This window comes from Parus major, chromosome 2 (assembly GCF_001522545.3).
Source record: "Parus major isolate Abel chromosome 2, Parus_major1.1, whole genome shotgun sequence".
Taxonomy (NCBI): Eukaryota; Metazoa; Chordata; class Aves; order Passeriformes; family Paridae; genus Parus; species Parus major.
The window spans coordinates 109684635-109712563 of NC_031769.1; the positions used below are offsets into that span (position 1 = coordinate 109684635).

Here is a 27929-nt window from a genome sequence, read left to right on the forward strand (position 1 = left end):
AAAGGGACAAGGGAAGGCTTGTAAGAAGCTGCATGGTGCACACTCAATAAGCAGAGAACACCACAGCCAAGAGCTGCCATTCCTAAGATAACATACATCCATTTCACTGCCCTCTCTAAAGTCTGGTATGAACATCTATTCTATTTAAACATAGCTGCTCCTTCTTGGTATTAGAAAGATGATAAATGTTCAATACCACAGAATTACAAGGAAAAAGGGGTTGCCTCTCTGTGTTTTTTTTGTTTTATCTTGGGAAAACTTTTCAATTTCAACAGCCTGGGGACTATGTATACCCAGCACTTCATGAAGTGTCATGCCACTAACCTGAGTATGTATGACACTGACAGAGCTGATGTACTACATTTCTCTGTGCCTTTAAATGAAAACTCAAGACTAACCTCTAATAGTTTTCATGCTTGCTAAAGAAAAGGGTTTGTGTAGGAAAAATAAATGAATCTGTCCACTCCTGAATAAAAAACATACAAAAGAGCTACTCCGATTGCAAATTCACCTTTCTACAAAGTCCTTGTTCTTGCAGCCAGCTACAGTATCTTTGAAGCAGTAACTTTCACTGCTGATCATGAAAGGGTAGATGAGTGCCTGGGGGTAGGCATTTGCAATCTCTTCAACAGTGTGTTGTACAGCTACTGCTTCATCCTTGTCAAGTAGTGCCATCATCTGGCTAATCCAACCAATGAACTGCCAACAGGGAATCGAAGAAAGCTGCAAAAACACAGACACTGCTTTCATCTTTGGCCCTCCTCGAAAATACCAAACATAGCAAACAAACAAAACTGCTCCGTGGTGCAGCCTGACAGAGAAATGTGAAAAGGAAACAGAGAATGTCAACTAGTGTGCAAACATCCCCCAGTGAAGCACAAATTTAATTATTACTATCACTACTACAACCACCACCACTGCTCCTTAGTAAGTTTTCCATGATAAAGATTTGTGGCCCGTTGATCAATATGAGGCTTTACACTCGAACTTGTGGCTTTTGTCTCTGGATGCATTACAATAATTTTTGATCACCACATACAAATAACTAAATAATCTGAAGGAATTCAGTTCCAACACCATTGGATTTAAGTCTTGACTTGAGTAAAAAATACCAGGAAGAAGAACACTGAAACTCCTACCATAGTTTTGTCTTTTGTTCGTCTTTAAGCATTTCTAATAGAATTTAAGATCAGATTGCCAGTATTTATTTCACAGAAACACAGAGTATAGGATAAATAAATGCCTGGTGAACTTCCTTTCTGGGTGAGATTTGTCAGCTGGTGTCAGGTTCTGTTTGAACTATTGGTCTTTCTCTGTGGCCACACCTTCTGCACCTCAGCCATTTCTGCTATTTTCTCAGCTCCCTGGGAAAACTAACCCGAGTTTCTGCCTCACTTGAGTTCCTTCTCTGAAAGGGCCTGTTGCTCTGGGAGCAGCAGCACAATGACATGGGCTTGAAAAGGCAGGCAGGCCAAGGCAGGAACAGGCATGAGTCACAGAGAAGGTCTCAGCTTATCTGTGCCACAGCAGCAGGGAAGACTCATGGTCTCATGGAATGGCAATGGAAAGACAGGTTGTAGAAGGAAGGAAGGAAGTGAGAAATGCAAAGGAAGACAAAGCTGTAGTAACCTCTGAAGTGAAGAAGGACAGGGAAAGGTGGGTGACATGAAATGAGTCTGGAAAAGCTGCTGGCTTCCTGCATACAGGAAACTCAGTCTACAGGACTAAGATACATTTCTCACTCTAATGCTAACCACCTTTGTTAGCCCATATAGATTGTTTTGAAGGCAAAAAAAAAGACAACACATACCACAGCTGTTCTCTAGCAACTCTCAAACAAACATTTGGAATCAGAATAATTATAAAAAGTTATATTTCTAAGAAAAAATTTCTGTCCACATGGATTAGACTCAGTAAGTTACAGAAAAGACAAGGAACAATGATGGGATAAAATTTATCTGATTTCCCTGAAGCAAAACTTACCAGTCTAACCTCTCTATGTATCCAACCTCCACCTCCACCCCCACCTTTAAAATTTGATTTACAGCAACATTTGCTGCCAGAAAAATTGAAGCAACTAACCTCTTGTGTCACTAGACCCAATGTCTCTGCTGGATATCTTTCAATTATTTGGAGCAGTCTAGGAAATCTCAGCCTGGCTTCTCTGGAATTCAGTTTTAAAGCTTTTATAATTTTCTCCACCACAATGGCTGGTAACTGTTGCAGATCCACAGTGCTAATTTCTGCCAAAAGACATTAAACGAGAATTATCAGAAACACCATCACTTGTTCCATGTCTTTGATCATCTGAAACATTCATCTTTACAATTTGGTATTTTTTTTCAAGCATTTATTTAGTATTTTTACTTTGTTCTCCTTCCCATCTGTTTGAACTGCACACATCTGCAACACATGTACTTGGGGACTGTAAGGATTAGCTTTATCAGGAAGCTGCATCGCTGCTGGTATCTTGCCTGCTTTAAATACAAGGCTGCTGTGGTCTGGGAAGGAACAAGGGAAGCATCTGCTGGATGTGATATATTTCTCACAAGTAAGAGCAAGACTACAAATGATCCACCAGGACCAAAGCTAGCAGTAACAGTGGAGGTAAAAAAAGGAATACAAATACTGCTGAACTGGAGGTCAAACTGCCCCATTTAAATTCAAGCTGTGCTGCTCACGGGGATCTCCTGGGTACAGCAAAAGCTCACGGATCACACATTAATACACCTCACAAGCTTAGGAGAAATCCTGACTAACCAAGCAAGCCTTCCTCTTCCCTGCGCAGATACTCGTCACAGAAGCTGATCAAAGTCATATATGCATCCACAACTCCCACCATGTCCACATGGTCCATGGGGTGGGACTGCACCTCCTCTTCTGACTTCCTTACAGCACAGCTGAAACACTGAAAAGCCTTCTTGTCCAGACCTGCCAGCACCTGAAATCCAACCAAAAGAGGAAAAAAATACACGATTAGCAAGTAGCATTGAACAATCCTTTCTGAAACTGTTGCCAAGTCTTGAGTAGATAAAACATTAACTGTTTTAAGATGTTCTGAGTAGCTGATATAAAGGAAAAAAACTGGGATGTTATTTCTAGCAGTGGTTTCTGGAACTTTATTTTCCGCAATTTTCAATGGAAGCATATAAACTTAAATTAGTCTTTGGACAGGTTAAGTGGAATTTTTGTCACCGCAAAAAAGTTAACATTAGTGGAGATTTTGGAAAGAGATAACAGAAAATATAATAAAACTTTCAGGATTTTTTCCTATTAAGATGTATCTACAACATCTGCATAACAGTTACACTTGGAATTTGTGTTAAAATAAAGAATGCATCAAACTATTTTGAATTTGATGCCTTTTTCCCTATTATAAATATAGTAGTATATATATAGTAATATTCACCATACCTTTCTAATGCAGCTCATTCAATGGGTGACTTGACAGGATTCTTTACAGAATCAGAAAAGGTTGAAAGAGATCTTCAAGATCATCTGTCCAACTACCAACCCAGAACCACCACAATTACTCCTAATCCATACCCAAAAGTGCCACATCCAGATGCTTCTTGAACTCTTCCAGAGATGGTGACTCCACCACTGCCCTGGACAACTTACTCAAATGCCTGAGCACTCTTTCATTAGAAAAAAACAAACTACCAAAAACAACCTAATATCAAATCTGAACCTAACTGGCACAACTTAAGGCCATTTCATCTCACCCTCTCACTTGGAACATAGCAGAAGAGTAGCTGTAGAGATCAATGAAGTCTTCCCCAAGCCTCCTTTTCTCCAGGCTAAAAAAATCCCAGCTCCCTCAGCTGCTCCTCACAGGACTTGTGCTCCAGACCCTTTCCAGCTCTGTTGCCTTTCTCTGGACTCGCTCCAACCCCTCAATGTCCTTCTTTGTGGTGAGGGGCCCAGAACTGAACACAAGATTCAAGGTGAAGCCTCACCACTACTAATCACAGCAGGACAAACACTTCCCTGGCCCTTCTGGCCACACCAAATGCTGTAACTGAAATTAAATAGTCAGGTAGGTAGAAGGAACCAACCAGGGTCAGAGTGCTGCTTAATACCAAGCTAAAATAAGGCTAAGCTTCTTAATGTTACAGAAATCCCTGGTATGGTAATCTTGCCCATCTGACACAGAAGAACTTTTATGCTTATCTTTTATCCCTAAAGAATGCTCTTAAGAGTTAGCTAATAAATGAAGCTCAAGCTTTTGCTGAAGTTTCTACACACCTGAAAATTTAAAACCTTTTTTTGCAGGAATTTCTTCTTGATCTGCTTTACTTTTAACAACCATAAAAAATAAATTAAGAGCTTTTTTTTTTTAATGTGAATATGGTTCATAATCCCTGAAGTGATCCTGCAAGAAAGATGGAGATACTTTTTTACAAGAGCATGTAGTGACAGGACAATGAGCAATTGTTTCAAATTGAAAGGGAGTAGGTTTAGCTTGGATATTAGGAGGAAGCTCTTTGCTATGAGGGTGGTGAGCCACTGGAACACGTTGCCATCCCTGGATGTGTTCAAGGCCAAGCTGGATGGAGCTCTGAGCAACCTGGTCTAATGAAAGGTGTCCTTGGCAAGGGACAGTTGAACTATATGATCTTTAAGGTCCCTTTCAACCCAAACCATTCTATGATTCTATATGTAAGAATACATATGTAAGGGTCTTCGTGGTAGCTTTAGAAATTAGTAGAAATAAGTCAGCAGTGGTACTTGAAATTCTTAATCCATTTGACAGACAAGAAATCAATGCCACAGTATCTGGGACAACTGACAGCAAATATAATTTTAGTTGCAGCACAGTCTAGTACTGTATTCCTCAAATGCACATCTACCTAAAACAGGCAAAGACAACCTACATGTACTTTGCCTTAAAAAATTCCTCTTCTCTCTTACATTAAAATTACTTAAAGTAAGTGTATCACTATTATAAATATTTATTTATCAAAGAGAACAGTCTGGGAGCATGAAGCAGGTCACAAATGCCCAGCTGAAATCAAGGCATTCTTTGAGGATTCCAAGCCTTGTCTGGCCACTGTGCATGCAGATGCTGTGACTATGTCTTCCCCCTCCACTCAAAATGCAGGTACAGAGAAACACAAGAACATTCTCCTATTTACAAAGGTTAGAGTGATGCAGAACTCCAGGAGAACAAAAGCTGGAAGAAACACCAACCACAGCCTTTTTTTTTTTTTTTCTTTTCCCGCTTTTTCTTTCTCTATCTGGTGCTGCTGGACAAATCACCACTAATAGCACACAGGTTTCACATGTTCTGTATCTACCCATAGCCATCACTACCTACTGAAGTAGTAGTCTGTAATAATGACAGTGAAATTGCCAAAAGATCTTCCCCTCCTATTTACCTTTTTAGGGTTCTCAAGGCTTTCTCCTGATATTAGTGATATCTTTCCAGCCTTTTCTTCCTCAATTTGCTCAAGACATCTTGGATCCTGACTAAGAGCATTGGCCATGACGTGATACGTAGTACCCAGAAGAAGATTCTGGTTCCGGAAGGCCATTATGTTCTTGCTGAGATAGTCAGATTTGGTATCTTCTGTTGGAATTCAAAAACAAAAGTTAGTAACTGGACAACAAAGCAACTTTGTAAAATAAACAAGGCGAAGCAAAGGCTGTTACCAAGCAGGGAGATGGTTTTCAACACTGAGAGCACACGTTCAGGACAGCTCAGGTTGCGGCTGCTACTGTGAGTGAAGCGGCAATAGGCATGATTCCATCTCACCAGCCAGTCCTCCCTCGTTCTGGCTTCTTTGCGCAAGTCCTTCAGGAGCTTCTTGGCCACTGAAAAGCTGTTCTGTATTCAGATTAAGAGAATTTTCAGACCATGTATCTGAAGAGGAACTAAAACCTGCCCACAACCAAATTAGAGATGAGAAGATTTAAGTAACACAAGTAAAGTTACAGTAAGGCAAAGAGATGCTCACGGCTATTCTCATATTCAGAATCATATTTGCGCTAATGATGAAGTTTGAATAGCGGAAGAGAAGAACAGAGGCTTAAAAACCTGAGAAAATAATTCCAGCTGCATGAAGCATTTAACTGCTCTGTAGTACAAACACATGTGGGACACACAACTCAACATATCATTAAGAAAATCACTTATGTTTTTGTTTTGATGAGTAGTTTCATAGAAGTAACATTAAAGGAAATATTATTTTTCACTTACTCCTTCAGGAGTGTATAGTCAACAAAGCAATAATGTTATATTTGCTTATCAGATTGCTTAAAATAAACTCCTGTTAATGACTGCAGATTTCTGCAGCATCTCAGAAGACGGGGGACCTTGACTTAATGATTCATCTTGTCGCAAACCTGAAACACCGAAGGCCCATCATCAAAAAGGCTGTTTCAGTCATTTCAATAGCCAGATTCAACCCAAAATTTCTAACTTTAGTTCTTTGTTAACTAACAGCAGTAATGGAAACTGTGGGAAAAAAAAAAAAGAAGTTCAGCATAGCTGATTGAAGTAAATTATACTAATTCAATCAGAATTTGATTTGTTTTATTGTACAGAAGAGATTATTTGTAAATATAAAGCATAATGCTTGATTGCAAACATCCCTTCTATTAAAGACTGAAACATTTCAGATATCTTATTTGTCTTTTAGAGTGTCCAAAACCAACTGTGGATCAAAGGGGACTTCAGGCACATTTCCAGTAATGACAAATTATCATCAACTTTGTAATTAACATTTATTCTTTTGTCTTCTTTCAATGTGGAACTGACTTCCTTGAACTTTCAAAATGTCCTGGACCGCAGGCTCAAAAAGAGACAAGGTTTGCCCTGGCAAAAGGGTACCAAAGACCACCTAAAAGGCTTTTCCAGCTTTTTCTATGTATTTTCTCAGCAAATTGGAAGTTATTGGACAGTATATTCACCTGTTTCCTGGAACTCTCTATCATCTTCATTTTCATATTAAATTTGCAGCTTTTAATCATTGAATGAATGTTTTCACTCTGTTGATCCGCTTCCATTCCAGCACTGTAGTCTCCATCCACCTCCATACTGTCATCGGCCTGATCAGAGGGAAGTTTCTCCTGCAGTTTGTCAAGGAAGAAACACCTGCACAACAACAGGGGTATAGAACACTCTGGGAATACCTTCAAGGAAATGTGTTCAAAAGTGTTGATCTGCCTAACAGCAAACAAAGCTGATAAAAAATGTCAAACAATAGCTATCACCTTTAGCAGGGCTAAACACACCTAACAGGGATCAGGTTGACCCTGAGAGCATTCAGGATCTTGAACTGACAAGATTAGTATTAGAATATGTCCATTATAGAGTGGGATTTTTGGTTAGTGTGGCTCCTTTGTGCAAGCTGCAGTTCCTAAGCACACCAGACCATAACTTGCATTCCAGCTTCACAGATGTGCAAACAAACAGGAGTCTCAATTATTTAATGTGAGTGCCAGGCTGCATTTAATGTCAACCTGCTACTCAAATGATTATCACATCAACACATGCCAACATCAAGATCCATGTTGCAGGACAAATCAGCAACCATGATCACCTTTTGAAAGGGAATTGCCACAAATCAATGCTGAATCCTGTTACCCCACAACTAGTCCTATCCAATTTAATAGCACATCTCATGTAGACTGTTACACAAAGCAGAGGACAGCACTACACTCTTGTAGTAGTGGCACTTGGCACATCCTTTGCTACTAATTTGAGACAAAGGTTTTCTAAAAGCACATAAAGTGTTTAAAACCCCGACAACCCTTCAAGTCATAATTTTTTCAAGACTTTTTTCAAAAGTAAGCCATGCCATGTATTCTGCCTAATATTGAACTGCAATAAGCTCTTCTGTAGCCATGCTTTCCTGACACCAAGAGATAACAAATCACAGAGCACAGTATGTATCAGCAGAGCTACTGAACAAGTTATCACACAGGAAGGGAGGATTAATCTGGATTTTCACTGGAAGAATGAATTGGGACAGACAACATGGCAAGGACAGAAAACTTTCAAATTTCACAGAAGCACTCCAGTTTCGTCAGAGCTTATCCAAAGGAGTCTCCAGAGAGCCTTTGTTCTTTCTAGCAACAGTTGCACAACAAAAGTCTCCAATTAAAGCAGTGGTCATTAACTTTCCCATAAACAGGTGAAGCACTCAGAGTGACAGGGCTAGGCTTGTTTTGTATGCTCCCTCATTTTAAAACTACCTACAAAGTAGGCAAGTATTTTTATTCATAACTGATTGGCCTTTTGGGTGGTGTTTCATTGAGCTAAATGCAGCTAATCTTCTCAATTACAAGTGAATATGTTTAAGGGATGCTGAAATGGGCCAGCTTACACAGTGCATGTAGTCACTGATGCAAGAAAATGACTAAACTAACATCTATGTTTCCCTATTAAAATTAATTTTTTCCCTGGCTTGGCCTTTTGCTCCTCACCACAAGTTAGTCACACAAACTTCCCAGTTATATTGAGAAAGCTAGTATTACAGTTAAAAAAGAAAAAAAAAAGAAGGCATACATTGGATCAAAACCCTCCCATATGAAAACAAGGAGCATTAGAAAAAGCACTTCCTGGAACTCAACAGGCAGACAGAACTTAAGCTAACCCAAGAATGCAATTTTACCGATTTGTAATGATATCATCCCAGATGTTCATAGGATCCATTTTAGCATCTGGATATCTGCTTGTCCAAGTTCTGAGAAGTCTCTTAAGGGAAGCCTCTGAAGCTAAGTTACCTAGAAATCAATTAAGGACATTTTAAATGCATCTGAAGCCAAACAGCATGAAAACGGGCTAAACAAGATACGGTCTAACATTCAAATCAGAAAACTTCAATTAAGCAACCCATTTGCATTTCTGGGCTTGCACTATAAACACTATTCAGTGACCATCATATTAATTTTGTTTATTGTTGAAGCACATGGGATTCCATAAGGACATCTGTGGCAATTACCAGTGGGAATCACCACCTGGTAGTTTCCTTTCTATATATGAATATGCTGGAATATAGTGCAACTGTTAACTAAATTTAATATCTAATTTGGTTTTTGTACATAAATGTGTACTTCAGGCCTATGTCAGTAGGTGCAATTCATCTACCACATCAATTTTTTCATCTCTGCTAACTGCTATTTACTACCAAAAAGTTACTGCAACAAAAAATCTCAGATTAAAACTTTAACTGACTCTTTCAAAAGAGATGATTAACTCTTATCACAAGAGTTGTCCTAATTAAACTTTGCAATAAAACACAAAGTTATGTTCAATCCTATCTTACAAAACTGTAAGAGGTCTTCTTGTCAAGAAGACAGTAAGAAGTAATTCCAGACTTATGCTGCTTCAAACAGCAGTTCAGAAATTCAAAGTTCAGGAAACCACAATTACTGAATACAAAAGGATAATTGCTTGAGAAAAAAAAATCTTTACTTCTCTTGGTCATAAAATTGATGAAATCCTGTATTTCTGTCAAAGCTTGTACAGACTGCAGTTTGGTCATTCGACTTTGATATAACAAGGAATCAATACTGGAGTAGCTCTGAAAAGAAAGGGAGAGAATCAAAGACAGAATTTAAAGCATGGTTCTCTTCAGTCCTCTACAAATTACTGACCTGATGCTGCTGTATGCTATGCTTTAGAACCCAGCCTCTTACAAGTAGTTTAATTGCCAGAGAGCAACTCTGCTTTGGACAAGCACAGAGGTATATTCTAGCTGCCATTCCTAGCCTAGGTTTTAGCAAAGTGCTACAGTCTAATCAAAACTTGGTAATGGATGGAATTTGTAACTTCTCAATGCAACACTCTGTGCAAGCTTGGTCTGGGTACAGGAGGCCCCTGAAAAGATGAACGAAATAAAAATTTTATTGTCTGCACAAACAATTACTCTGAAAAATCTATAAAAGGTTAAATCAGCAAAACAAAAGAAACTAGAGCAGGAGGATGCACTCCACTGGCTCACTCATCTTTCATCACTGCAAGCAGTGAATTTAAAAGAAATTTTGTCACATGATATGGAAGGCACCTAAATTTCATTGCACTTGAATGAGATATACTCTCTCTTGAGAGTATAATCTAGCAGAAGCAATAGCAACAGCAGTTTCATTGTTCCAGCTTACACAAAAAAACCCCATACCAAATATAGAAGACATTATTACCTGCATGAAGATCTGCATGCCATTGCTAATGTAATATTTGGCTCTGTCAAAATCATCTTGCAGGATGTACAGGAGACTAAGCTCTTGGCTGTAGTGCATTTCTATAATGGTTTTCTTCTGTTCTGTCTTCATTGCCTCATCAATAAAGGTTAGCAAAGTCTGGTCATTCTCCCCACTGAGCAGTAACTTCAACTTACTGCGTATTATATAGGGCAGATATGTCTCCTACAAAGTGAGAACATAGTCTTTATTTCTAGGAATGGGATATTAGATGATCAAATTTTTTGTTATCAGTGGCAATTCAAATAAATACAAAAACATTTTGATTTTTTTAAAATGTAATTTTCCCTTCAGACAAATTCCTATTTGCTAACAAATCACAGCAGCCTTTTCCTATAGCTCAAGGAGTTGTTAGTAAATTCTACCAGTTTCAAAATCCATGGTTTGGTAACTCTTAAAACAGGAAAAAATATGGGCAAGAAAAGCAACAAAAAAGACTTGCAAAAGGAAGAAGGAGATGACAAATCTGGTCCTATGTGATCTGCCATAAACTTGAGGGAAAAATTAAACATTAAAAAGAACCAGCAGAAGTAATTGTTCCAAATTTTAAAATATATCAGACTTTTCACTCATTTCCATAATAAAGTAACTACAATGCAATAGACATTTCACCCATAATCTCAGTATTGTAGGACATCCCTGCAGAGATAAAAACAGTGCAGTATCAAATAATTTCTAAAAACCTGAAAAAATGGATCATTCCATATTTTGCTTAGGTCTGGAGGTTTTCCACTATCAATATTAACAGTAGCACAATACTCCAGAGACTTCCACATTGTGAGGTGGTCATAGCATTCCAGAGATGCAAGTTCCCAGAAGTCCTTCTCTGCTTCTGTTGGCTCTCCATCTTGCCAGTCTTCTTGGGAGAGTGCCTAGGGAATGAATTTGGAGGGGAGAATAGTGCCAGATTCCAGCCAAGAACCTGTTTCAATTCTAAGTCACCAGCACTTAACTGTAATTCATTGTCTCATAAACATATCTATCCATTTACCAGAGTGTGACAGCAACATTAAACACAGGAAATTCAAGCTTGGTAGTGTTTATACATAAATTAATTTCAGGTAGCTGTCTTCAATAAACCTGCATTTTTGAAGAGTAAACATTTTAAAAGTAATTTAGAGATCTGTCTAAATTTTTACCCACTGCAACTCATGCCATGAACACATGCAATTTGCTCTCTTGGAGTTCCAGTATGCCCATGTGTTTTTACTTGTCTGTCTAGATAATTGCACTTTTTTCTAATTTGATTAGTTTTAAGTCATGAGAGACTTATGAGACAAAAATATCTTCTTGTAATTTTACCTTATCATAATATTGAGCTGCTTCAGCATAATCATTCCTTGCTTCTGCCAACAAAGCTTTCTGTGTGATTTCCTTAGTCCCAATCTTACCACTGAAAATGCCACGAAGGGCATCATAATCCCCAAGGGATCTGTAGAGCCTAGTAAAGTTGAAAAGAGAAATCTTTTAAGTAGTTCAGCAGATGAATATCAATGCAAACAGAAGCTAGCTAAAAAAAAAATTAAAAATCCAATAAGTAGTAATACTACCAGCTTGAAATGGTAAATTTTTAGGAAGCATTTCTTATGTAAGATCAGAAATACATACTTTATTACATAAACTTCATCTTGTACAGTAACAGACAAACTATGGAAACTGCTGCAGTTGAAAAGCTATGAACAAGATATTTTTCAGCAGTCTGACAGAATTCTAAGAGTGCACAGCTCTAAAGTCTAACTGTTCCCAATGACAGTATTAACTGAGAAGAAATTAAAAGTGTATCTAATTCTAAAAGACAAAAAGACTAAAAAAGAAATCCCACAAGCCATAAAAGCAGAGTTCTTCACAAGGCAAACCTAAGTGGGAGTAAATTGTCTCAAGAATTTACTTAGCAAGTTCAATCCATTTGACCACATCTGGGGGCAGCTCTGTCCTCCCACGCATCCTTTTGGAGGGGGGCTCCTCCGCAGGGGACAGAGCCATCAGGGCACGCTCCAGAAGAAGGATGCCCACTGGCTGCTGCAAACTTGCAAGGCAGCTCGTGCTCACATTAGCTGAGTCCAGTTCCAGTAGCTCTCTGTGCTGGTAACTCATTTCCTATAAAATAAAACAACAGGTGTCTACTTGGTGTAAAACCGTACAGATCACTTATTTGGTATTCTTTTTCTAATAGTGCAAGCTTTGAAAATAAGCCATTAGGCTTCCAGAAGTTCCCAACCTGGGGAAAACTGGAATCTTTTCCTTCTGTACTGTTGATCTTTGGACAGAGAACAGTACAGACTAACCCCATACATTTTGGCTCCAGGACATGGGACAACTCTCTGGACAGTATCACAAGGAAAGTAGAGGAGAGGTAGATGGAGACATTGACAGCCTGAACTTTTCCTTCTGTTTGTTGGCAGGATTTTGCCTGCTACACAGCAGCTGTGCTTCACTCGGCCTATTCAGTGGTGCATTCCTGCCATAAGCCAAAGGCACAATTTACCACCAAGTCTCCTCTGAGCTGGAGGTTTTCTATCTACACACAGCCAGTTTTAACACATCATGCCTTCCTGCTAGACTCCTCTAGTGCTGTATTCATCTACTCTTGCCTGATTTAAAGACATGACAATACTTCTCTTTATCATATTTAACCTTAGTCCAACTACAGAATAATCTCTTCTTCAGGGATAAACATTCTTGTTAAGCTGAAGTTTTTTTCTAATACTTAAATCACTATTCTAAATACAGGTAAATGAATCAGGAAAGAAGCATGTTTATTAAAACCTGTGTTATGTTTTTCCTTTGTTTTATTTTCCACTAAAGAAAAGTTGCAATAGTATCTTAAATAAATGCAAGAAAAAAATTCACAACATGGAAGAGGTGCAGTATAGCTTTCATTACAAGAAACAGCACCACCTTTTAGAACAAAAATTAAAATCAGATTCTTGCAACACAGCAATTTCAAGATTACTAGGCGAAAAGAAACCCCTGTTTGGAAATTGTAACAGAAGACTGAGAACAACCAAATTACACTTCTTTGATAAATGACAACACCACAAAAACTACAGAGGAAGCACTTGGCATAAGCAAACTCATGACAAAATTTGTAGAGTCAGGACTCTCACTAATAAATTTGTGCTACATAAAGAAAGAGGCAAAAAACCACAGCATTTTGTAGGTTCCTGAATTACAGACTGGGCAGAACCCAAGGAGGGGTTAGCATGTATATTGCAACTACTATTAAGACAATTTCAATTAGCCTCACACATGCCCCAGACACATTCCTTGACTGCCAGCTTTTAGGGGTTGTGTCAGGAGCACAGTGACAACTGCACAATCTAAAACCTTAAGAACTTTGCTAAGGTAAGACCAAAAGCCCTTTCTCATAGCACAGGAAAAAGAGTAAGAACTATGCAAATGTAAGTGTATGTGCCAAGAATGAATATCCTCCCAAGCTTAAAACTTACAGACATTGTCCCACATCAAAGGAGGTATCTTTCTATTTAGTGTGTTTTGGTGACTATTTGATCACTTATCTTCTCAAAGCAGAGGGAATGTTCCCTGCTCCATATGCAACAAGCACTGTCTACTTGCACCATATGTTCAAAGATTAGGGAGAATGACATCCAAGCTGGCCTGGCAGCTAAAATATTTCTCAGGCAATTGTGTGATCTCCAGAGGCCAAGCATCTCTTTGGAGGCTATGTAAACTTTTGTCACTGAGTTAACCTCTTTTAGTATTTCAGCTGGCTCTTAATCAGCCCTGAAAGTGAATCCCAGAGCTTCACAGTAAATTTTAACATTATATGTGTAGACAAAACCAGCTCTTTTAACCGACCATGTTACTCCCCTGATGGGACATGAACCTGTAGAAGATTAAAAAGTCAAACAAACAGCAGGAAACAGCAGTAAAGTAGGAAGCCTTTCTGAAACCAGCCAGTATTTTTATTATGCTGTTGGTGTACAGGAAAGAAAAGCTGTACTTCCAAATGGCCAAGCCACTAGGATAGCTTTTTGTGAGCCAGATGAAAGACCTGACAGTGCTGTGCTTTTCCTCATACTCTCCCAGCTTGCTCCCTTGATCAATGTGAACTCAATTCCCTACTGGGAAAAAACTTCCTCTCGCTGCTTGCAGACTGTTTGATACTTCATGGTATTGTACTTCAGTTATTGATGAGGATGGCAAGGAGATGCTCTCATTGCTCTTACAAAGTCTGTATTTTTCATGAAATTGAACTTACCTGCTTCTAGAGGCTTCATTTTATGTCTATTCAGAAAAAAAAAGAGTAGCCTAATGCAACAGTGTTATTAGCAGGGTCTAGACAGCATAATTCAACACAAATAATATCATCAAGACAGAGAACCAACAAATGCAATGTCAAGAGGGAATATTAACAGATAGCTATTGTGAGATGCTGGCTCAAAAAATACCAAGACAGCCCAGATAAATCCCCATAGTATTTGACCTTTTATGCAGCTGCACAGAAAAAAGTAAACAAGAAATTACATTTTTTCAGATGTGTAATTACAAGTACTAAGAAGCAAAGTTTCTCTCTGTTTACAAAGCTAGTTCAAAATAGATGGTTCTCCCATATGTGGAATGACACCTACTGTCACTGAGTATTTAAATTTCCTTAACAAGAAAGAAACCCTTATCTGACACTGAAAAAAGAGTCTTTTGAGAGATAGGACACAACATCAATACAGTTGATAAGTATAATTAAATACAGTGACAATGGGTATGTAACAGGTGCTGGGACAAGTCTTTTTTTAATCTCCCTGAAAACTGGGTTAAAAGATGAAATTCACAATCTATTCCATGTCAGTATATTCTCACAACAGAAAGGTTCGTGTTTCCTTTCCAGTGGAACAACTGTGGTGCACCCACTCATCCTCTGGTGAGCCCTTCCTTCATTACTGAAAACCCCCAGACAACTACTTCAGCGGACTAAATTGAAAAAAATAAACAAGAGGGGCTAACAACAAACGGTCTGACAGCTACTGATATCCTCAAGACATCAAAGAATTCCTCAGTAAGCACTTCCCAGAAACAGGAAGATAAGCAGATACCCACATAACCCTTTCAATTGTTCTCAGTTCCCACTTCAGTTGAAATAGCTTTCATTTGTAATCAAACGTCTTTTTGTTACTGATGCAATTAAAACATTAAAAGGTGACTCAAACTCTAGAGATCAGGAATAGTAGAAACCTTGAAGAATCAGTTCAGAGGTATGAACTACCTTGTGCACCTTAAGTGTCATGTGAAGTACCCATATGGTTAACAATTCTCCTTCCATCTCTGTCTAAACTTCAGTGACAGTATCTGACCTTTCCTACAACTGGGTTTATCACATATTCAGACAGAGACACTATATCCAGTTATTTTCATGACATTTACCTGGATGCACGCAATGAACGGTGGAAAGTATGACAGGCTCATACTGAGGAAATTATTGAAGTTGTTCAGCAGCTTCTGGACAATGGCGTTCTTCTCAGAAGGGTTTTTAGATTTTTTGACTTCACAAAAAATTCCACTAAACAAACTGCTGAAAAGCTGCTTGGCAAATGTTGGATCTTTCTGTAAATTATGACAAAAATTGTAAGGTCACTGAATTTTGCTGTGACACAATAGACTATTAAATAAAATTAAAATATATGACCTGTACTTAATCCACAGACACTCTTTGGAATTGGACTATTTAGTATGGCATGCATCTCACCTGTCCTGGGAATTCCTATACAACCCATTCAACTCCCATTTTAATTCTTCTACTTAAAGAAACTCCAAGGCAACACAGGTTTTCAGGCCAGAGTGTTAGTGAAGAGGGTGGAATTTGTAATTTTCACATACTCACAACTCCCATTACAGGAACCAGACACCCAATATCACATTAGGGACACCACAGTCCATGAAGGGAGTTTCAGGAAAAAAAGAAGACATTAATGTGTAAGGAGACCTGGTCCTATAAATTGAGGCAGCTAACAGAGAGACAAACTGTCTGTACAGACAGCTTCATCTGAGATTTAAAGGCATTTTTCCAATCCAGAAACACATCTGTGTGTGTAACATAATCCTATGCATCTTGGTCTATCATGGGTCTGGAATTTGGTCTAACTCTTTATCTAAGGCTATTCAGAGAACCGGTGAGCATGCTACTTCCATTCTTTACAGAGAGATAAGGGACTACCAAAAGTAATGAAATACAAAGGTATTCAGGAAGACTGAGACTTCCCAAAGACTGTAAAATGGGATTCAGTCTACCATTCAGTTCAGTCTATAGTTTCTACCACTGTCATGTAGAAAATGGAATATTAGATCAGCTTTACTGAGCAGTCTGAGCCCAGTCTTAGTGACACTTAGTTAATTTGTATTTTTACAAGTCTATTACAGACATACAATAGAAGAGAAATGGCTGTTTTGTTACTGAACAGATAGATGTCCTTTCCAATAATATTTGCAGAGACCACCATCTGTTTCTCAAGCAGAGGAACCTGCAGGAAATGGACAGCAGCTGATGTATCCAGTCCTCAACTGCTCAAGTGGGGCAAGCAACAAAACCTCTTTGAATACTGCACCAGTAGGGGGTAGGAGAAACACTCCCTCAAAACAGTGTCTTTAAATGTGGCTGACTGCAAAACTACAAATCAATTTTCAAAGTGGCTGCCCAGCTACATGACACTTTCCCTACAGGACCAGAAAACTTCACAAGTGACCTTTGAAAAGCAGACAGACCTGAGCAAGGCCCTGCAGAGGGGCAATGAGACTGCAGTATTCAATCTGGATGTCAGGAAGGTCTCCCACTCGGTAACTTCTGTACAAAGTAACCTGGGCATCATACTTCATCTTCAGCTCAGATTTCATCTCCTGAAATGCATTAATCATGTTAAAAAATAATTAGGAAATGGCCTCAAGCTATGCTAGGAGAGGTTTAAATCAGGTACTATGAAAAATTTTCACTGAAGGAGTGGTCAGGCATTGAAACAAGCCTCACTCAGAAGTGGAGGAAACACCACCACTGGAGGTGTTTAAAACACAGGAGATTTTGTTGGTTGTATTTTGGACTGCCATACAGAACACATTTACAGGTTCTCTCTTGTAGGATGGGAGGAAATGGTAGCTTTAGCCTGCAAGTAAACATAAATGGGCTAAAATAGGTGTTCGTGTGGTTCTTCCAGACATAAGTCTTGTTTACACAGTTGTCTGCATCTGCAGAGTATTAAGCGAGTGTCTCAAACTGGTAGCTCTCAGTCCTGGGTTCCTTTGCTCTTGGGACCAAATGCTATCATTTTCTGGGGATAATGTGTGCTATTTTTAGTAACAGGAACCTCTGAAAAACTGCTACAGAGCTTAAAAACACTTAGATTTATTGTAAGTACATAACACAGCCAGGAAACCCACAAAGTAGTATGTTTCTGGCCTTGATAAACACTCAGCAAATTATTACTGACATTCCTTCAGGTTAAAAGTTCAAGCCAGTTCTAGCTAGTCCATCAGCTGTTTTTGAGTTCACCTTCAGACACTGGATAATGTTCTCCAACTATTTCTGCAGTGTATTGTAGCTCTATGGCTCCTAATTTCAAGAATGACAACTGTAAAGGGCTTCCCAATAGCTGTTCGGGGCTCCCATCACAGAATCATTTCATGTATTTTAAGTGGTGGACTAGAAGTGTTATCATCCAGCCCTTTTCTCACCTATGCTAAATAACACCATTTAGCTTTAAGGCCATAAATAGCATTATTTCCAAATTAAACCTTCTAAAGCTCGTAAAGTAGCAACCAGTACCTTACACCTACCCTTTCTTCACAAAGTTACTATAAGAGATGAAGTACAAAACTGAAAATGGCATCGAGACAAAGCTTGAAACCCATTTGGATTGACAAACCTTTTCTCTTTTCTGTTCAGCCAGACTTTTTCTGGCATAAATCAGACTGAGTTTGTCTTGGTCCTTCAAGAAACGTTTCCGCAGTCTTAGAATTTCTGCTCGCTCTTCTATACCTAGGGAACATATGATCATGTCCACGGCTTTTCCTTTCAGATTTAAGGCCAAAGCATCATATAAAAACAAACATCATCTTTGTATTTACTAGCTTACCAGCTGCTCTACTAAACTTCCTAGCAAAGAATGCAAGGCCTTTCAACAAGCTAGCCCATGATAACAAATTAGGTTGCTCTTAGGAGAAGAGGTAATAAGCATTTATATAGAGACTTCAAGTGCATGGATGAGGTGTAAAGATCAAACTATTCTACAGGGAAAGACACTAAAACTCATGAACAAATATGCCTCATATGCCAGACATTTTAAGTTTTCAAAGGCATGTATGGCATTTGCACTATATTCCAGAAAGTATGTAACTCCCTCAATAAAAGACGTGCTAGAGGATATTAAAATACTGTGTAGTAAGAATATTGTACTGTATTTTTTAAGGTATGATTACAGATCTGCCACTGGATCAACTCCTGCTCAGGACAGTCATGGGGAAAGGCCACTTAACTGACTGTCAGATCAGTCCATTTCCTAGAAAAGGAGAATGAGCAAATGAAAACATACCACTGCAACTGGTATCTTCCTGGGTAGAAGACCAGGGGTTAAATAAAAGGTAGACTGATCTCTATTTCTGTAGTTTTGCATGAACCACAGTCCATTATTCATAACTGCCCTGAAACACCTCTCAGGTACTGAAAAGGTTGATCTTTATAGCTCTATGCCTGAACTCCTAATGCATCCTTTTGGTCAAAATTTTAATGACAAAGTAGACATGCATTAAAGAGGGAGAAGGATCCTAAGTCACTTCAGAGCAATACTGATATTTTTCACTTATTGACCGGGTGGAAGGAGCTTTCTCAGAAAAAGGCAAGGACTGCTAATGACAGATTGCAAAATGTTGTAGATCATGTCAGCACAGCTGAAATGGTTTAGAAAATACATTTAAAGAGGTCTCTCCTTTAAAGAGTTAAATTTAAAACAGAAGGGTCAGAACTGTCTGATATTCACGCTGTGATCCTCTTAGGGAGAGGTAGGAATGCAGAGTTCACACTGACTGGTTTCTCATCCAGTCAGCTCTTTCAATGAGCAACATATAATTTTACAATTCCTAGCACAATCCTAGCTTTTTGTCACATGTTATATCATCACACACTCCCAGAAACAAAATCTCTCAAGGTTAACCTCAATTGGACTGTCTCAAAAATAATGCACTGCCAGCCAAATAACTGACAAGAATGGTTTATAAAAGTGTACTAATTGCATAGAATTTACACAGTAAGGCTTACAGACCTTTAGTTTTGCTGTCCACTTCATCTCCAGGCAAACCTAACCGTTTTTTCCCAAAATCTGGCCCCACTGGCTTAAAGGTTGCTTGTTTAAACTTCTCACTCCTTTTGCTAACCAACAGCATGGATGAAGACAAGGATTCAGAGGATGATGGAACTGCATACTCTGCCAATGTGTCAATGCTACTTCCAGTTAGCCAATTAAAAGAACTTCTACCACCTGTAAAAAGAAATTGCCAAAAAGCCGTAACATACTCAGATTAATAAATAAAGTGAAAACATCTATGAGGCAGGCATTTTTTCCCCTCCCAAAAATATAATTTCCTAGTGTTTAAGGTAAGAACAGATTACTGCTCGGTAACAAAGTGTTACTTTTAAATAAGGAAGAACATAAAATATGTATGAGACTAATAAAAATGTGATATTTTTTTTCCTTATACCATGCACAAAAAAAAAGTCCTTGATAACATAACTTAACATATGATAACATAACTTAAATACACTAAACATATTTATACTTTTATATTAAAAAATCACATGCAACAGGAATTACATCATTCCTACAGCAAAAAAAGAGAACATTTCAGAAAACACTGGTCTGGACTTACTGCCATACTGTGTAGGTGTAAATTCATACTGCCTTTGGGTAGCCCTCACTTGTCCACCGAGTGACCCAGAAGGAGATAGGGATCGTTCCTGTGACAAATTCCTGTGGATACTTGGAGAAGCCTGAGTCTCCACAAACATTGGTGTGAGCACAGTACTTCGGTAACGCCAGCTGGAGTCAACTACAAAGTCCTATGAACAAAGAAAGAACAATAACGTTAGAGGCTTTCTGCAAAACATGCTCCCAGATATAGGGGCAGAACTTGACTATATATATATAAAAAAACAACCCAATAAACCATAAACATGTAGAAGTTCTCCACAGCTCAGTAAAAAAGCTCACTAATTTAGATTGGTCAGCTGAGGACTAATTTACAGCTCTTCACCACTATACTTGGTTCTTGACAGTATTTCTCCAGTTGATGGCGCTTCTCTCTGCTAGCCTATTTTTTAGTATTTCAGTACTCTACAAATCAATTATACTTGGTATACTATTTCAATTAAATATAATTTTTTTAAAAGGATGTACAATTTTTGTTTGTCCCCTCAAAATCATCAAACATCTGATACCATGCACAACTCACAACTGCTGCACCTATTAACACTGGAGCAAAAAACACGTTGAAAAATCTCCTTCATTATGCCATTCTTTTCTAGACTGTAACAACATTAAGGAGTAGAATTGGTCACATAGTTGCATTCGGGACAACACAGTACAATTCACCTGAAATTTGCATTCAGACAGTGGATGCTCAAATATTCTTCTGGAATAATCCGGGCTCTTGCTTGTCATTTCAAGCAGAAAATTTGTGATTAGACTCAAGTACTGTGTTTCAATCTTGGTGGAATATAAAGAACTTAACAATGACAGCATGCGGTCAAGAGTATTTGTTGGCAACCTTGTCTCATGACTCCAAAAATTCCTAACGATTAATCTGTAAAGGCAAAGAATAAAGTTATTCTTGGTCATCTTCAAACAGAACCCACCTTCCCTGACTTATAAAAAAGCCAAGTTAAAAAGGGAAAAAAACACCAAAATCAGCAAAAAACTCCAAAACAATAAGCTGTTAAGGCCTTATACTAACATTTTCATGCCATTAATCTTCCACCGAATTCCTCCTTCATCTATCATGTTCTGTGCCTCATATAAAATGTTTACTGTGAAAAAATTATTTCTGTCAAGTTTTTTCCTCTTGAGAAGTGCTATGGGTGGAAAAGCACCAACATCTCCTCTTTTTAATTTTGCTTCACCAAAAGTAATTCTAAAAATCCAACATTTAATCTACTGTTGTGTGTTTGTGTATAGCCTTTTGTCCTCCTTGCTCAAAAACTCTTGAACATTAATGCAGAAGTAGTAATGCAGAAGTAGATTTAACATAGTGAAACAACCTTCCCACAGCTTAGAAGTTTGCTCAGATGCTTCACTTGCACTTGGTGTAACACCATGGGACACAATTTTATAAATTAATGTATTGGAAGAAAAAGAAATGGTATTATCTCAGTGTTACTCTTTTATATTGAAATATTTAAAAAACTTCTAAGGACCAACTATTTTGCTATAAATGAAATAATAGAAATGGAGGTATTTTTATTTCAGACAGTTATCACAACACTCTTTACTCACTGCAGTTCAGCATTTTCATCAATCAGTCCTTGAAGCAGTATTTCTTTTGCCACTTTGAGTATCTCCTGAGAATCATCATCTGCTTGACTTTCTGGATCACTGATAGGAGAAAAATATCTCTTAATGACTTCTCTCAAACAATCCATAGCAAAATAAGAGGATGAGAGTGGTGGGACAAAAAGGAGGAATATGCCCTCTGATAAAAATCTCAACTTGGCATGACAACATAACATGAGGTCTTCCTTGCCAAAAATGCCTTGTATCTCCACTGCTTAAAAAAGAAATCATCTAATAAGCTAATTAATATGTTAGGTATTTATTATGAAGTCTGCAAGGTTGAATCTGAAAAAACAAGCAGAGAATGCTTTTCACAAGTGATGCTGGAGTAAAAGCTGTCTGTACTTTTTCTTCACAGTAACTCTCCATTATCGATATTGTGGGAAACACACATAAAACATAACTAAATTAGATAATTCAACAACAACCTACTTGTTAAACTGACTACGTGCCTGTTCCCTATTCTAAGGGGTCAAACAGAAAGATCATCTTTATAATACCAGATTGAAGAGATCCAGATCATGCCCATGTGCCTCAAAGTATCTTCTACCTACAAGCAAATTTCTTTAATGTATAATTTTCACTAATTACAAATTCCAGCAACAAGGAAAAAAAGCTGAAGCATCAAAGTTAAGACCTCTCATGCCATCCTGCAGTGGTGATGCAACATCCTAGTTCTGGTTCAAGTATTTATCCTTTACTGGAAGTGATAAAATTGTCACCAAAGGCCAGAGCCAGTTAGGCAAGTCACTGAATCTATTCTTCTGACAACTGGAAAAATCCTTCTCCGAGGGACATGAAGTTGGAAGACTGTTACAAACACTTTCATTTTGCCTGTGACAAACCACTGAAAGACAGTATCTGCAGTGAACACACACCTGTAATTATCATAAATCCACATCAGAATATCATACATGCGCTGTCGACATATTGCAGAAGGGTGAGAAATGAACCCTGTCACTCCAGGCAGAAGTTCTTTAAGTTCTAGTGGTTTTAATTTAGATAGCATCTTGTACACTATATCCAAACAAACCCTTTGTCTTTCATCATCCCTAAAAGAAGAGGGGAAAAACAAAACAGTTATATTGCTTTTTTCATCACTGCTACACACAGAATCAGATCAGTTTACATTTTAGCAACAATATTTGGTTTTGCATAAAGGGCTTTAAGTAAATACTTTTGGACTCAATCTAAGAGTAAGAATAAAAGCAAACTAATACAAACTACAGAAACTGACATCCCACTGGTGTTTCACCATACGGCTCTTTTAGGGGTGCTTGTTCATTTTTCACAATGAGCAAACCATCTTAATTTCCAGATTACATTAGCTCAAATTTGGGGAACAATGACCAAGAAGGGAAGGTGAATTATAAATGCTTCTGAATGCAAAGAGGTTGTGGGCAGCATAGAAAATGAAGCCTGAACTATCTGCCATAATCACATGACTACTTACCTATGATTCATGATCTGGGTAAAGTCTTTACTCTTTAACTGCAAGTGGAGATCAGGAACCTCTTCAGCCCGGCACATTATTACTTCCAGACAATAGGTTTTCATCACACCATGAAGTTTGGGTATCAAAAAGAATACTGCATTCATAAACCTTAATACAACCAGGAGCCCACAAAGAAAAGCAAGTTATTCTCTTATTCCTCTAGATTTTCAGTCAACATACCACATAAATCATGACATACCTGTCAGCAAGAGGTGGAAAATTCTTAACAACTTTATTCAAGCATTGAATAAACTTATCATGTTGTGTGTTCTGATGATGCTTTAATTGTTTTATGACACAATCATAAACTGGATCTTCAAGTATCTGAAAAAGAGAAAGACAGTAAGACAAGGATACCCATGAAAATCATAACCACCTTAATGAAACACAGTTTTGCTGCTGTACTGTTTGAGTCTTGTGCATTTCACTAGGCAAGAACCAGACAACTCATCTTAAACTTTATGGTGCTTCATAGGTCCTGAAGAGCTTTGCCTGGCTAAAACATGTGACTGCTGCCTAAAAAAAATATATTTGTGATCTTCCTTTGACTGGTTTGGAACCAATACCTTAATTTTGTAGTACAAGTTGCTTAGTGTACTAACGTAGATAATAAGCTACTTCTCATTCAGTATAGAAGATGTCCAACCAAAGAATGTAAAAAAATGAGACATTTTTAGTAAAAAGGTAAAAAACAACCATCAACCTGTAACTAACATCAAAGGAACAAGCCTTGTTCAGGAAAAAAATTTACACCATCTTTTCTCATTTATTCAAAATACTGCTTATAATGGAACTTGAAAGACTGAGAAAGACTTAACAAAGATTTATGAAATATGCTCTACAAACTGTGAAAGAACAACCAGAATGCACTTAAATGGGGAAAGAAGCAAGGATAATAAGGAGATAAGGAAGCATAACTTAGAAGGTCAGGCTAATACTCCACTTAACCAACAACTTGGTATTTTTGTCTCATAGCAGTTACAGAATTATATTTAGGGGGAAACACATGATCCTGGCTGCCTTTTGTCCTCTTTCTCTTATACATCCCAACACACATTTGTCATTAGATTAAGGATCTTTGAGTGTACATTGCTGTCTGTTGTATTTAGAACCTGTCCATGACATTTTTTTGTGCATGAATTTACCTAATTTCCCTTTGAACCTGCTGATCTGCTTACCCCTAGAACCTCTTCTGGCACCAAACTCCAGTTGTTCCTGAACTATTGTGTAAAGAATTACTTCTAGCATATATCTCAAACTGACTTTTGTGATCATCAAGCATAATCCTTCAGTTCTAGCACTGTAGGATTTGGCAACAGTTTTGCATTCACCTTATCCACTACCTATAAAATAACTGGATTCAGATACAGGGATTCAAAAGGTAGTTCCAAACCTCCCAACTTACTTCTCTTTTCCTCTTAAACCCCCACAAAACTTTAAAACATACTGTGCTAGTGTTGCTGGCTGGCAAAAGCTGAACAAAGCCTCAGAAAGAGATCATTCAGCTCCAAAAGAGCAAGGTAAAAATTCTGCACTTAGTCTGCCCTCAAATTCTTTTCCTAGTAGTTCAAATCTTTAATTAATCTGTTGGATAAAGACTGCTGAGTTTTAAATACATTCATTTTTGGATCTGAATTGAGTAGTTATATAAAATACATAAAACATATATATAAAATATATAAAAAATATAAAATATATATAAAATATATAAAACACAAAATACAGTTCACTTACATTTTCTCTCTCAGCAATGTATTGAAGAGCAAGTCCCAGAACTTCTGCTGCAGCTGCATAAACCTCTTTGTACTTTAGTAAGCCCATGTTGCTGATCAAAGCTTGAAAATACCTAGCACAAAAGATAGACATGCTGTAAGCCACTACTCCAGTGCACAAATTTAAACTGAAGCAAAAAATTCATCTGAGCTGCTTAGAGTAAAAGTGACTGCTTTCTGAAGAACTGAATAAAGTAAAACATGCATTTTCCACTTGCAGTGTCTCAAATCTCTACTTCAGCAATTCCTGAATCTATGAATTTCCACAAAACTGCAACCCTGGGGCCCACTTTAAAAAAGCATACAACCTTCTAGATACTTTCTGAAATAAATGTCTGCAATTTGTAGCTAGAAAAGTATTACATCTGACAGATGATAGCAAAGGGATGATGGGACAAAGGATTCCAAAGAACAAGCTCCCATAGTTCCTGCTGACAAATTTAACATGCTCTCTTTGGCTTAAGATTTTTTTCTAGATCATTCACAAAAAACTGCATTTCTCACCTGACACGATCAATTTCACACTTTGGGTCAAAGGGTGGCAAATTGTTAGCAAGAACAATTCCCAGCAGCTGAATTCCCACTGAATTATCCTTTGTATCAGGGTCTCCACTAGAAAACTTTTCAAATATTAAACTGTTGGATAAAAACACATAGGAATGATATACATGAAAACCCCAAAACAGACACACTGTAAATAACTCACTGTCGTTGTATACAGGGATGTATATGCACATGTACAACCCATCACAGGGATATTGTCAGAAAGCAGTAGCTATTTACCTTCAATGAAGAAGTCTTTGCAAAGAAACCCACACCAAAACAACTGAAAAGATATTGTAAGCCCAAATGAATGCTTGACATGGTCACAAGCATGGCAGATAGCTTAAGTCTTAATAACAGTGCACCAATATTCAGTGATAATATTCAAAACTTCAAATAAAAAATGTCTTTGCAAAGATTACTCTTGCTTTTGTTGCTGCTGCTATAATCCTTGACATATTTTCACACTCCTCTCTCCTTGTTGTTTTTCAAATTAATTTACAATCTTTGGAGAATTTGGTTCTGAAGTTCTACCGTTCAGTGTAGGGACAAAAAGTTTACTATCACAGCTGAATTTACCTTCCCATGTCCTTTGAGACCCTTCACTTATATTTTTGAAACACTAATAAAAGAAAGCAATTGTCCAAATGTTTACCTGTAAGGTATGGAGAGACAGCTCTTCCAACACTCTATAACAGTCTTTATGATTTCCAGGTTGTGTCTGAACACAACTCGTTTTGGGTGAAATGCATTCTTCATCAAGAATTCAAGCAATCTGTTAGCCAAAATCTCATCCTTAATATTCCCCTACAAAAACCAGGACCAAAAATAAACATAGTGACTCTGAGAAGACATATATTGTTTTATGAAAGCAAGAAAGTATGTTTGAAGTTAATGTGTCAAAGAATTGTAAAATGTAAAAGTGTACTGATGTATAAAATTACTTAAGAGCATAAAAACTTAGTTGTTCTTTACCAGTCACAATAACAATAAAAATGAATTTCATATTTCCTTACTTTGGGAGTGGCTACACTTGTCCAGGAAAGGATTGTAACTACTATTTCCACTACCATGTAATGAATCCCTTCACCTCCATTATTTCCAGAAACAACAAGTTGCAGCAATGGACCAAGCCAGTGCTTTGCATAAGGCCGGAATACCTATGGAGAATCAATGACAAAGTTCAAATTACCCAACTATTTAACAACCTAATGTTCAATAAACATTACTGGTAAGACTGCTAAACCAACCTCAACTTTGCTCAACCCCCAAGGGAACAACCATAAAAAATTAAAAATAAGGAAGTATCCATAACTACATTTCTCACTTTTGCTTAGCAACCTTTAGCCACAGAAAGTGAATTATTTCACTAGAGCACAGACAATAAGGCTCCCACATAGAAAATCTGTCCATAAAAGATTTGGAAGAGTATGCCATTCATCTACCCTTCCGTTTCAGAAAGGTTTACTAAGAAAGTAGCATTAAACGAATGTAAAGATTCTTGAATTAATTCTGAAATTCAGCATTTTTGGATTTGGAATATTGCAGACAGAACCATCATACTTTAAAAACATTGTATGAAGTAGGCTGAGAATATTTTAGCCAAGAATGAGAGTTAGAAAATGTTGTTTCTCAAGCAAACACACCTTATGCTATCTTAGTGTCTTTCTGCATTAAGAACACCATTTAGCTCAAAGTGTTTCTATAAGACTCATCCATGTCCACTAATAAGACATTGTATTTGTTCCTGTGAAGATGGAAAATATAATCAGTCCCACCTCTAGTCTAGCATAATTTTCTTTTTTTTTGCCTAGTATCATATTCTGGAAACTACATTACTTGTGGTTTCCAGAAGACACATATTTTGGACACCCTCTACTTATAGAAGTAAGAATTTCTGAGAAAATGATTAATAATGCATTCAAACTACTTGCATTATCTGGAATTTTGGGCCATAAATGCATTCCCCAATTTGAATGCCCCCAATGTCTCAGCTGATGAAATATTTTATCCTGCAAGAGTTACATATTTGATATTATGAATAAAAATTACTCACATCCTCAGTATTAACAATAAGTTTTGCTATGAAGAGGCGAATATTTAATGGTACTGATGGGTTTCCTAATTTGCCATGAAGAAATTTCATCCAAAGAGGAAGATTTACTGGAACTGCCCCCTGAAATTTAGAAGGGATGAGCAAAAATGAAATCACTTATTGCACCCAACAGGCTTACCAAGCCAAAAAGCCCCAAGCACAAAACACACAGTAATACATTACTATAAAATAGCCATGAAAATTAATAAATTAAGGGACTCTTTTCTCTTTTCTTGGTAGCATTAATAGAAAAATGCCAACTTTTTAGTTAATAC

The 27929-nt window shown here is 37.6% G+C and overlaps 1 protein-coding gene across 4 annotated transcripts in view; it reads right to left on the reverse strand.

The window, feature by feature from the left end:
• The window catches only part of PRKDC (protein kinase, DNA-activated, catalytic subunit), an 82005-nt gene that overhangs the window by 12182 nt on the left and 41894 nt on the right, over positions 1-27929 (reverse strand). For 3 of the 4 annotated variants that reach the window (XM_015618964.3, XM_033512251.1, XM_033512253.1), the window contains 27 exons: positions 27616-27735; positions 26576-26719; positions 26215-26366; positions 25521-25652; positions 24979-25090; positions 23444-23568; positions 23203-23352; positions 22628-22801; positions 21693-21791; positions 20793-21003; positions 20071-20260; positions 19467-19682; positions 18075-18187; positions 16924-17055; positions 15589-15768; positions 12098-12306; positions 11512-11650; positions 10893-11081; positions 10150-10374; positions 9425-9533; positions 8622-8733; positions 6916-7099; positions 5656-5830; positions 5382-5572; positions 2761-2941; positions 2083-2243; positions 512-723 (listed from right to left, as the gene is read on the reverse strand). In XM_015618964.3, the coding sequence (XP_015474450.2) occupies positions 512-723; positions 2083-2243; positions 2761-2941; positions 5382-5572; positions 5656-5830; positions 6916-7099; positions 8622-8733; positions 9425-9533; positions 10150-10374; positions 10893-11081; positions 11512-11650; positions 12098-12306; positions 15589-15768; positions 16924-17055; positions 18075-18187; positions 19467-19682; positions 20071-20260; positions 20793-21003; positions 21693-21791; positions 22628-22801; positions 23203-23352; positions 23444-23568; positions 24979-25090; positions 25521-25652; positions 26215-26366; positions 26576-26719; positions 27616-27735 (4337 nt within the window). The remainder of the gene's footprint in view (positions 1-511; positions 724-2082; positions 2244-2760; positions 2942-5381; positions 5573-5655; positions 5831-6915; positions 7100-8621; positions 8734-9424; positions 9534-10149; positions 10375-10892; positions 11082-11511; positions 11651-12097; positions 12307-15588; positions 15769-16923; positions 17056-18074; positions 18188-19466; positions 19683-20070; positions 20261-20792; positions 21004-21692; positions 21792-22627; positions 22802-23202; positions 23353-23443; positions 23569-24978; positions 25091-25520; positions 25653-26214; positions 26367-26575; positions 26720-27615; positions 27736-27929) is intronic. The other variant, XM_033512252.1, reaches the window with a different exon arrangement.